At 40.4% G+C, this 11897-nt stretch overlaps 1 protein-coding gene across 1 annotated transcript; it reads left to right on the top strand.

The window, feature by feature from the left end:
* Positions 1–1393: 1393 nt before the first annotated feature.
* LOC146471679 (sushi, von Willebrand factor type A, EGF and pentraxin domain-containing protein 1-like) lies at positions 1394–8180 on the top strand. Its single transcript, XM_085119898.1, has 4 exons — positions 1394–1561; positions 4171–4332; positions 5828–6016; positions 8128–8180. Exons 1-4 carry the CDS (start codon positions 1450–1452, stop codon positions 8154–8156), a joined length of 492 nt encoding a protein of 163 aa, XP_084976024.1. The 5' UTR covers positions 1394–1449; the 3' UTR covers positions 8157–8180.
* Positions 8181–11897: the final 3717 nt, after the last annotated feature.

Below are 11897 nucleotides of genomic sequence, written 5' to 3'. Positions count from 1 at the left end.
AGAAGAAAAGAATGCGACAAAGAAGTAATTAAAGGTATATGTCTTTAACATTTTAATAACTGCATTTTGCACATGTTACATAGAAACTGATGAATTTGTTCATCATACATAGTAATTTGTCCGAAGTTTTTTCAGTTGGCTAGCAAGGTAAAGAATGAGTGAAGCTAAGCTAAAAGCTAGCTCACGTTTCGTTGAACGGAATAAATTAGTAATTTTTAATTTATACCAAGGAATTATGCAGTACCTGCACAGAAGGACTCAGTTATTATATTTATAGGGATTTGTTAGGCCAAAAACATTTACTCTCTAAAACACCTTAAATGTTTTCTTCGGAACTTAAACTAACAACTTCGAAAACTTACAGAATTTCGATTTCCTAGCTTTGTCGTTGCCTTATCAGTTGATTTATTGATTGCTAATTGAAATGCAATAATTATAAGTCACATAGGTTTTGTTATGTTGTCAGTCTCGTGGTCTGATAATTATGTTTACAGTGTTCATGTTTTGTTTTGGGGAGCTGTGGTTTCCATACGTTGAACTAACAGTAAAAAGAAGTTGAATATTTTCTTCACCTTAATTTTTGACCGATAGCTGAGTTACACTGTTAATTGCTGTGAAAAAAAAAAAACTCATGAAGAGTTGAATATTCGGAAGAAATGACACTCATAGCTAAAGGTGGAGCATATTCCGTAGGAATCTTCCTCCTCACATTTGATAGTCAGTGTCCCTGTGGTTATTATGGATCTCCATGTAAACGTAAATTTTGAATTTCGTGCACAAGTGATCATGATTAATTGAGAAGTACAGCGCTTCAAATAACTGTTGAAACACACCAGTTAATTCAAGTGGTCAAAACAAAAACAGTTTGTAATTTGATGTTATTCAGTCAGTGACACACGTACACTCGGAAAAACTGAAGAAAATCCGAGTTCTCCCAACAAGAGTGGAATCTATGACCTTCCGATTACTACGTTCGGATGCTCTAGGACTGAGCTACAGGAGGCTCGTGTGAGTTTAATGGCCTTAGCTACCACGAGTCTCCTAATAGTTCAGTGGTAGAGCATCTGAACTAGTAATCGGAAGATCAAAGGTTCGACTCTTGTTGGGGGAACTCGCGCTAATTTTCTTCTTCCTAGTAAGTTCGTATGACTGAAAAAATACATCTATCATTTATTCACCGATCTTGAAACCAAACGTCACATTTCTTTCATATACAGTCGTTTCTAGGTTTCGTTATTTTATCAGTCTCATGGTCTGATAGTCATGTTTAGGTAAAAGCTCGATTGTGTTCATGTTTTGTTGTATCAGGAGCTGTAGTGTCAATACGCTGAACTAACAGTAAAAAGAAGTTCAATATTTTCTTCACTTTATTTGTGACCGATACCAAGTTACACTGAAAATTACTGTGATAAAAAAAACAACTCAAGCAGAGTTGAATATTCGGAAGAAATGACACCCATGGCTAAAGGTGGAGCATATCTCGTGGGAATCTTCCTCTTCGCATTTTTTATTTCTCGCTGTCACAGTTGTCCCCCTGGTTATTATGGATCTCCGTGTAAACGTAAGTTTTGAATTTCGTGCATAGATCAGGTCCATTTTTAATTTCTTTTAAGTCACACTTTAATCTATGGAAAGTGGATCAAAGTTGATAAATATACTTTACAAGTGACCAAGATTTATTTAGAAGTACAGCGCTTCAATAAATGTTTCAAGTTAACTTTAATGGTTAAAAGAAAAACAGTCACTTCTAGTTTGATGTGCTTTTCAGTCAGTGACAAACGTCTACCTGGAAAAAGAAATCTGAATTCTTCCAACAGGAGTCGAATCTATCCTGGTTCGACTCCTGTGAGTCCTCGGAGAACTTGATCTAATTTTTTTCTTCCGAGTATTAAACTAAGTACATGCCTTGTTATAGAAAATTAACGCAGCGTTAATTTCCGCGTCTTAAATTAAGACGCGCATTAATTTCACTACTTTAATTTCCACTATTTTCGCACCAAATTCTCGATACACTTTCATAAAGAAAAAAGCACTGTATCAGTATCAGGGTGGAGATCCCCCGGTATGATGGACGCTGTATAGAACGCTCGAAATGGTTAAATTCTGTGGCTAAACCCCAACGTTAAGGAACAATTCCACGAACATTGTTTCTATTCGGGGTCTTTACACTAAGTGTTAAAAGAAATTTGTTCCTTTAGTCTCAACAAATTCTGTTTCTTTGTGGCAGTTGCATTAATTTTCCTTATTTGAAATGTTAGCACCTCTTTTGCGTTTATTTCCTTTATTGGGAAGTAATTTTTTCCTGCAATTCGCGTTAATTTAAGTCACGTTCATTTCCAATACCTTAATTAACACGAGCGTTAATTTCTTATAATAACTTGGGTATGACTGAAGAATACACCATTGCTTATTCACCAATCTTAACTAAAACGTAACATCTCATTTCTTTCATATTTTGCCGTTTATTGTTGCTGGCAAAGGTTTGGTTATGATGGCTAGGGTTGAGGTAGTGATTTACGGAACTCAATATCGCTCGTTAGGCTCAGTAACAAGGGATGTGAATCGACGTGCTTTGACCCGATTTTCCTCAGGGGCACCCAACGGATCGTTTCGGTAAATTATCTGTTCGGAAGGCCCTTAATCCCCTACAATTTTCTAAAAATAATTTTCGCCTCGAACTTTCGTGATATGGAAAATTTAAGGCCTGGTGTTTTCGGATTGATAAAAAATGTCGTTTCGGGTACCGAAAGAAGGTCAGCTAAGAATTTCGGAAAGGAAATAAGACCTAAGTTTTTTGGGAAATGGACAAAAATGCCCTAGTAATTTCGAAAAGACTCAAATTCCCCTAGAATGACCGAACAGATAAAAATATTATAGCGCAGCTTTAAGTGAATTTACAGAGCTTTAAAGGCACTCCAGATAGCATAAAATAGCGTTTCAAAGGATCTGAGAGAAAACTCCCATTGGGTGCCCCTGTTTTCCTGTTTGTATTCAGCAGTAACAGTTGCACTGTCTTCAACGACAGTACTTCATCGGGATACGTGATGTAACACATACTGAAACAATCCTCATGACCTGATGAGAAACAGCAGTAAGCATCCATAACGTTGTGATCAGCATCAAAGTGACCGGCTACGCTGTGATACAACAAAAAGTGCGTCTCTCATCTAAGCATGATAATTGAACGCACCTACCACTTTTTCATTTGTCTCTTTGATTGGAGAGATTTAGAATCGCGTTTACAGCAAACGGCAAACGTGAAATTCGCGTTTATGTTTTGTTGAAAAAGTTAATATATAAATGAGAATCTGAGTGCAAAACAATTCTGGTCTTTCATGATAAGCATCGAGTATGGAACCATCGAGCTAGTGCAAAACACTTCTTGTCTTTCATGATAAAGCATCGAGTATGGAACCATCGATTGCAGTTCTCATACTGAACGCCTCGTTGATTTCGTTAACTGGTTTAGAGCAAAGCCCACAAGGAAACTGCCAAGATGGTACAGAGAAGAGCTGCCTGCTTTGTTTGTAACAACTACAGACGCGAAGCAAGTGTCACTACCAATTCTTGATGAGCTTGGCTGGCGCAGTCTCAAGCAGCGAAGAGCAGACCAAAGATTATTTATGTTATACAAAATTGTAAATGACCTAGTTGAGGTTGATCGTTCTAATCACGCCAAATCCTTTAGAATTCCCTACTAAAAGAAAGCCGCCTATCTTCAATACAGCTTTTTACCTAGAACTGATAAAGCAGTGGAGCAGTTTGCCCGCCACATAAGCCACAGCCCCAAGTCTTAATGTTTTTAAGACTGAAACACTAAGAACTTTCACGGACCTGACCTAATCCGAGCATATAAGCCTTGTAGAGAGGGAATGCCTGTAATAAGGCAAATGTAAATGTAAAGGCAAAGTAATCAATTTTACTAAGAAACTGAAAACAGTGAACGGGAAATGAAGGATACACGTGGTCGCATGGTCATTTCTGCCGTTAGTCATTAGCCGTCAACGTAATTCTAATTTATCTTGCCGATCCCACTTAGTTCTAGTAGTACTTGAATAGCCTGAAAATGGGAGTCGCACATTAACCACATCGTAGTTGTTCCTCCTTTAACCCATTTTGCTTTCACCGGGCGCCATCTTGCTTAAACCATGTTTTCTTTTACTTTTCTAGTATGTCCGCCCAGCACATACAAGGACTATTCCGGGGCTGCAGCGTCATGTACGCACTGTCCGACAAACTCGGGTCACCCGCGTTTGGGAAGCATTTCACTGATTGACTGCCAATGTTTTAACGGATATTGGGGACAACCAGAGAATGGAAGTCCCTGTCAAAGTAAGTCTTTCTAATATTGTTCTTGAAACTGCAGTCCTATTATAGGACCTTAATACTTCTATTGGCAAATTATAATGACGCTAGCCTTTCCCTCTGCCTGAATAACGATTTTAAGGCGTACGCATGTATTGTCGTAAACAAATGCCCCCCTTAGGAATTGATTATCGCTATAACCGGCTTGACCGATTCTGTCCAAGATAATCTCATCAATTATACTGCATTGAAGGCTGTTTTAAGTTCCATAGCCCCCAACTCACACCCAATCAAGATCTGACTCTCAGTTCGATCAGTCAATCGTTTTACTATAACTTCGCTCACGGCTAAATCATTAAATCTAACCTCCCCTTTTTATTAGTACAGCGCCTATGCGGCACCTTGATTAATCGCTGCATCCTTTTAAAAAAACTTCACAGCATGAAAATACAAAAAATAGAATGTAAAGCTTACGTCAAGAAAGTTTCGTGTCGATTCCTAGTCTCCTAGAGGTCACTGGACATGTATCGTACTTAGTTGAGAGTGAAGCGATTTAGGGGGAAAGTACCTAAAGCAAACTGAAAACATTTCACTGAAGTTCTCGCAAAGTGCGCTCACCGTCTTTTACTTGAAGGTCGGTGCATTTTGCTCCAGCAAACTTCGTATTAGCCCTGTAACAGAAGCCTGTAAAAGGTCCGGTAAGCTGGGTTTTTTTCCAGACTTCCATAGTATGCCTTTTTTAAATTTACCCGAAAAGTGTGCATGGCTACCAACGAAGCGTTTATAAGCTATAAGATCATTTAACATTTGGCCATTATGTTCCTCGTTACACTGTCGACTTAAATACTTTTAAAAATGCAGTCTTTAGTGTTGCGAGAGAGAAAATAGCTTAAGTTGAAAAGTTGTGTATAAAACTTTTTAATAAAAAGGTAACCTTGGGCAGTCATCTTACAATAAACTTACGTTTTCCTTTCCATTCAAATTTGTTTTCTTGAAGTCTTACAATATCTTACAATTCCATGGGACATGTTTTTCACACAAATGAGCTTTTTATTAAACAAATTCCCTAGTACCAATAATTTTCTTGGTTCCAATTCGATCCAAAGACCTACTCAGGAGAATTGGTGATTCGAGGTCGCGTTCTTCTTAATAGTGTCATGTTGTCATGTTGAGGAAGAAAAAGTGGCTCGTTGTCCAATCCACAACCGGGACCCAGTTGTTCGAAAGCCAAACGCTACGGAGATCTAACCAGATGCTGAGGGTATATGGTAAACCTTCGATAGCCTAGCACATCCAATCAGGAGCAGTAATATTCATGGTTGGTTCACGCTACAAACCGGCTTAAACGCTAGTGGTACGGAGCACCAATCAGGCTTGACCAAACCCCGTATACCATAATAGTTACACGAAAGTCTTCGAACCATGTGTGCCACATTAGAGGTTTAGCTGTATTGGAGAGTGTAGACATTAAAGTTACAATAGTAAAATTGCCAAACACTAAAGCTTGACGTCATTTATTTAGTTCGTACATGCCTTCCTTTGCCTGCCCCAAGAAATGGTCAAATTGTTGGTTGGTGTTCCACGACGTATTTATCAGTTTGCATCATGCAGTGTCAACCGGGGTTTCAAGCGGTAGGCAGTGTGGAACGCCAGTGCACGGTAGCGTTTGATGGAACCATGATGTGGACGGGATCAGCATGGAATTGTCAAGGTAAGTGAAGGCATTGCCCCTTCCGACGTTCAAGTAGAGACTGGGGACGGGTTTTAAAATTTTAATTTCATCAGAAATTGGAGTACATCACGAGAAATATTACCAGTTTACCAGTTTACCAAAATCGGAAAAATTAGAGGCTTTGTATGGATTTGGGGGACGCCATCTCAGAATAAGAAATGTTTGTGTGGAATTCGGGCAACCTTCGGCAGGTCACCGCTTGGTTACGACGCAATCGGAACATAACCGAACTTAGTACAGTGAACGTACTAAACTTTATGTTGTCTTTCTGGGTCCAGTTGTTTAAAGCTCGATTAAACTAATCCTAGATTAACGTGAAATCTTTTTAAAAGAAGCTTACTTCCAACTTTTTTTCGTGATATGTTTACTCTTGCAAGCCAGATACATCCTTATAATACAAGAAATTCCAGCCTTTTCTGTATACCTTATTGTCGAACTAATCTTAAGGTCCTACGTTTTTCAACTCGCTAAGTCATGAAATTCAAAACAGTGAAAGTATCAGTTTGCTGGACAAAAGACTTAAAAAAATTCCTTCTTTCTAAGTTAAATTGACTCTTTGTTGAGCTACACACCTTTTCTTTTTCTTTCTTTTTTTTTTTCTTAAAAAAAATTAATTGGAATTTTCATTCAGTACCCTTAACTTGACATTTATGTGGTTTATCCTATAGTTCCAGGAAGCCTATAGTTTATAAGCCCCGGCTTCTAAATAGGCTCCCTTGCCTTTACCACATTTGATCTTGTAAATAAGTTAGTAAGAATATTGTAGTAGGAATATTGTATATCATCTTTAATGTATTTATGTTGTTGTATTTCTGGTTACTAGTAATGGCAAAATGAATGAATGAATAAATGAATGAACGAACGAACGAACGAACGAACGAACGAACGAACGAACGAACGAACGAACGAACGAACGAACGAACGAACGAACGAACGAACGAATGAATGAATGAATGAATGAATGAATGAATGAATGAATGAATGAATGAATGAATGACTGACTGACTGACTGACTGACTGACTGAATGAATGAATGAATGCATGAATGAATGAATGAATGAATGAATGAATGAATGAATGAATGAATGAATGAATGAATGAATGAATGAAATTTTGATTATAGTTTAATGACTAATCATTAAATGTTCTGCCAAAGATTTTTGTCCCTCAGTTTTGATTCAGCCTTGTCTTTAGCATGAGCTTAAAATACGCTTTCAAAAACCACTTTAAATGAGCGAGATGAAAATCTCGGTTTATTTTTATTCTTGGATTAGCGTTAATCGGCTTTCAAACAACCAGGCCCTGGTTCATTTCTTCATGGGACGCAATTTGGAGAATGTGAAAAACTAGGGCCCTCTCCCTTTATAATCTTTGGAACGGGCAGCTAGCCGACTATTGTAATTTATTTCCTGACGTCCATCTGAATCACACACTTTCTAAAGTCATTTCTAAGCCAATCGATGGGAATCAAAAGCACCAGTCTAAATCAATCAACCAAGCAATTACTCATTCAGCCAATCAATCAATCGATCAATCAATCAATCAATCAATCAATCAAACAATTAATTAATTATCCGCTGAAGTTACCAAGCAGTCAGATAAATAATAAATAAGAACTAGGACCCAGATTCACAAAGTCCTCCTAAAGTTAAAATGTATCATAAGTTTTGTTCAAAGCGGTGGTTAGGAAAAATCTTATAGCTTATTATTAAAGAGGCGAATGTTTGCTTATCAGCAGAAGTAACAGAGGTGATAACTGAAGGTAAATTGGCCACCATAAATTGGCCACCGCGTTTCTTGCGTTAGCCCTTCCGCTCCACTCCACCGTAGTTTCTTTAGAAACTCACAACCCTTATCCATTAGCTTAACAGGGCTTCGTGAAACTGGCCCTGACCTCTAATTGCTCTCACATTAGAGTGTACAACGCGCCTAAAAGAACATTCTCATCACGAACTAACGTGATCTGGAACTGCAACGAGCTGCGAAAGAATGTGCATCAAGACAATGTAACTAGATTTAAAAACGACGTAAAAAACATGAGTTTAGTGATGTCCTCGTGTAGCCCTGACCATGTGTTGTTAATCTTATAGGCCCTGCCAACGACAGTCCTGATGCATGAGACCACTTTGTAAGAGTACGAGGTAAAGCTGAAATAATTAGTTAATAACCCGTGTTTCGAGTGGAATAAACAAAAAGTGTAGTCAACAAAACAGCGATAAAATAAAATTTCAGAGCCTTGAAAATTTTCCAACCATAGTTTTTCATGATGCTCCATAAACTGTAATTATCTACTATTATTAATTATTACGATACGAATGTATAAGCAAACTGAATGGAAAGTTACCTATGTTTTTATCGCGTTTGAGTGAAATTAGTTGAGGTTGTGAAAGATTATGCCAGTTTGAGGGTAATTTTGAAGCAACTTGAAGCCCTTCAAAATGATGCTTTTTATCCCATGGTTATCTCCTTTTTTTCCTCCCGTGACGTTTGCAGTGCTGACAGCCGGTCAAAGAATCCTAGTTTTAATGACTTTTTACATCCAACAAATTTTGTAAAGAGGATGACTAATATGATAAGCCTTATGCTTTCTTGTCAGGTTTTCTCGCCACATTTCGTTTTGTGTTATTTTTCTTTGACGGACTACCCGAAATTTGTCTTGAAAAGACTGTTTGGGAGTCTTTAACTAAAGCTAAGGCACTCGGCTGATTTGTACAAACAGGGTATAAATATGATTACAAAGTCAGTGTGATAAAAGCTACAATAGCTCAGAGAGAAGTCCTCGGCAACCCAGGGGCCGATATAAAGCTCAGATAATCGGGACGGGTGAAATCTTAATGAGAAAAAGGTATTTGTATGGCTCACCCACTCCCCCCCCCCCCCGGCCGGGGGCTACTCGGGTTTGTTTAGGGTGGGTATGTGCCGCCCGGATCTCCAAATTTGGACCTCGTTTTAGAAGGCCGCTCAAAATGATACCCTGGCTAGAAACAGGTCAACTTTTTTAATACCCAGTTGTAGAAATTGCGTCACTTGTTATAGTTGAAAAGCTTTGATAATTTGAGGCTTTCGCGTTTGTGCATGAGACATGATATTCCGTTCAAGAAAACTTCTCTAAGATGGATGTCCAATTCTATATCACACAGGTCCCAAAATTACGACCCCCTGAGTGGCCATTTCCGTATGGGTGTTTTGGGGGGAGTTACCATCAACTCCAGGGGTTCGCCCGTCTTGTAAACTTCGCTATTCCCTATCTCGCGCGTAAAATCTTCTCTTCGTCCTGGCGATCTTCCTCTGGGTCTCCCAGGTTGCGATAGAGATTGCCGCATGTAACTGATTTGAGTTAAAATGATTAGGTACTACGCATGGGAAATACTGCGTCTGAACCGGGTCTTGGGCGCGAACACAGTGCGACTGATTGCGACTTTACACCTGAAGCAATCGGAAGATTGGAGGATCAACACCGATCAGGATATAGCTGAGCTTCATTTCATGTTCTTAATTTAAATATTGAGAAATCTCTTGAGCGTTATTTTAAAAAGGCTATACAGTGAACTGCCGCTTATCTATAAACCCTGAAGTTTTGGCGATCATGAAAAATAAAACACGGGGCTATTCAGTGATTGCGCGGTCCGAAGATCTCATCTTCGGAGACCCAGGGGCAGTTAGTCGGGTGGAAAGGATTTTCGTGGGCAAACGTTTACTGACTAACTGCCTCTGGGTCTCCGAGGATGTGGAGATCTCGGCTAACCTGGTTATACCAGTGCTTATCTGAAAATCGCGCAGTTTTTGGTACGACCAGCCTTTTATGATTACTAACCACGCACGCTTGGAGTCGATAGATAAGGAACAAATTCTGCGAATTCTTAGCGTCGGGGTAGTTCCTTACTAAGACGCCTGTTGGGCTCGTCACGCGTTCCTCTTCCACGAACTCTGATGGGGAGGAATACTTGACCGTCAGGACCGTCCCAGCTAGAGAGCGTGCTGGGGAGGAATGCGTGACAAGGCCAAATAGCGTCTGCGGAATCCTGCGACACACCTAGCCTGCCGATTTTATACGCCGATCGCCTCGATCGGCGAAGATCGCCAGGTGTGCCCGGTGCAGCGATTACGATTTTCGCAGATCGCCGCGATCGGCGTTTAAAATCGCCGATATCTGGCATGTCACGCCAAGTGTGCCTGTTCCCGCGATTTTCTACGTTCATCACTGCGAATCGCCAGTAAAGTCAACCAATCAGGGTGGGCGATTTTATCACATGACTTTTCGGGTGGAAGGAATCAGGATCAGCCTTTTATGATTACCAACCACGCACGCTTGGAGTCGATAGATAAGGAACAAATTCTGCGAATTCTTAGCGTCGGGGTAGATGTCTCTTGGGCTGGTCACGCTTTCCTCTTCCACGAACTTTGATGGGGAGGAATACTTGACCGGCCCAGCTAGAGAGAGTGCAGGGGAGGAATGCGTGACAAGGCCAAATAGCGTCTGCGGAAAGCCTGCGACACACTTAGCCTGCCGATCGTCAGGTGTGCCCGGTGAAGCGATTACGATTTTCGCAGATCGCCGCAATCGGCGTATAAAATCGCCGATATCTGGCATGTGATTGAATTCGCCAGCGTACGCGAACGCCAAGTGTGCCCGTTTCCGCGATTTTCTACGTTGGTTGCTGCGAGTCGCCAGTAAAGTCAAGCAATCAGGGTGGGCGATTGTATCACACGATTTTTCAAAATGCCCCTCGATGGAGCCCGGGAACAAGGTCGGCGAAAAAAATCGCCAGGTGTGTCCATCGGTGGTGAAAATCGCTTGCGAACAAATTCGCTGCGATCGTCGTATTAAATCGCCAGGTGTGTCGCCCGCCGGCTTACGTACCAAAGAGAAATATTTGAGAACAAATACTTCAAATGTTTGTTTCTTTAAACCAAGATCGTTTTCGCGACCTCGTTCCCAGGGTCTCTCTTCTTCCCGGGCGGGAAGATGAGAGACCCTGGGAACGAGGTTGTCGTTTTTCGTAGGCCGGACTAACACAGCTTGATTTGGATAGTGTAAAAAACAGAAGAAGAAGCAAAGCCGACACAACGTAGAGTTAAATCTGGGTTGAATTGACAGTGTTTTATCTTAGTAGATGGATTTAGTAGTGTACAATATTCAGTTCGGCTGGCCAATACCAGCCTTCTTCAGGTACAGTGGAAGATGTTTTTCCCAGGTCGCTCGGTCTAGCAAGGTGCTAACGTGATAACATGATACACAAGCGCCAGCCCAAGCTCAAGCTGTGAGCGATGATCAGCTTGCGTACGCTATATGAATGTGTACTCGGCTCTTTACCATTTTCCCGATTTTACAAGTTGCTCGATTGGCTTTCCGAAAATCCTCCTAAATCTCGCATTGTTTCGCTTTCTTAACGACACCTTTCGTCCCTTCGAAAACAAAAGAAATCAATTTCAGTTTTTCGTGTTACCACGGCCACCCAAGCTCAAGCTGAGAGCAAGGATCATCTTGCGCAATAGCGGTCACGGCTAAAATGGGAATATTTACGATCGCGCTTAGGAAGTAAAAATTCCGAAAATTTCTCAATAAAAATGACATACCTTGTTTCTTTTTCTCCTTTTGCTGATTTCAGGCCATTTCAACGAGTTGTCGTTTCCGTGATTTCCTAAGCGATAACTCGCTAAAATGGCCTCAAATCAGCAAAAGGAGACAAAGAAACAACAAGCAGTACACCGTAGAAACAAGGTTTGCCATTTTTATTGAGTAATTTTCGTGGGGGAGGAAAAGCGTGACAAATCCCTAAGGAAGTTTGCGTGATAAGCTATGTGTCACAGAGATATAGGTTGAAAATAATTCAGTTGACAAGCCTTGTGACTGAGTCAC

This window comes from Pavona decussata, unplaced genomic scaffold (assembly GCF_977016875.1).
Source record: "Pavona decussata unplaced genomic scaffold, jaPavDecu1.1 SCAFFOLD_102, whole genome shotgun sequence".
Classification (NCBI taxonomy): domain Eukaryota; kingdom Metazoa; phylum Cnidaria; class Anthozoa; order Scleractinia; family Agariciidae; genus Pavona; species Pavona decussata.
Note: the sequence above shows the minus strand (reverse complement) of the source record. Positions and strands in the feature narration are given on the sequence as shown.

Bases quoted from the DNA above. Each gene is read 5' to 3' on its own strand.
- LOC146471679 (XM_085119898.1), top strand. From the start codon at position 1,450: ATGACACCCATGGCTAAAGGTGGAGCATATCTCGTGGGAATCTTCCTC. The intron at 1,562-4,170 runs GTAAGTTTTGAA...TTACTTTTCTAG, and splicing joins TTATGGATCTCCGTGTAAAC to TATGTCCGCCCAGCACATAC. The intron at 6,017-8,127 runs GTAAGTGAAGGC...TTAATCTTATAG, and splicing joins ATCAGCATGGAATTGTCAAG to GCCCTGCCAACGACAGTCCT.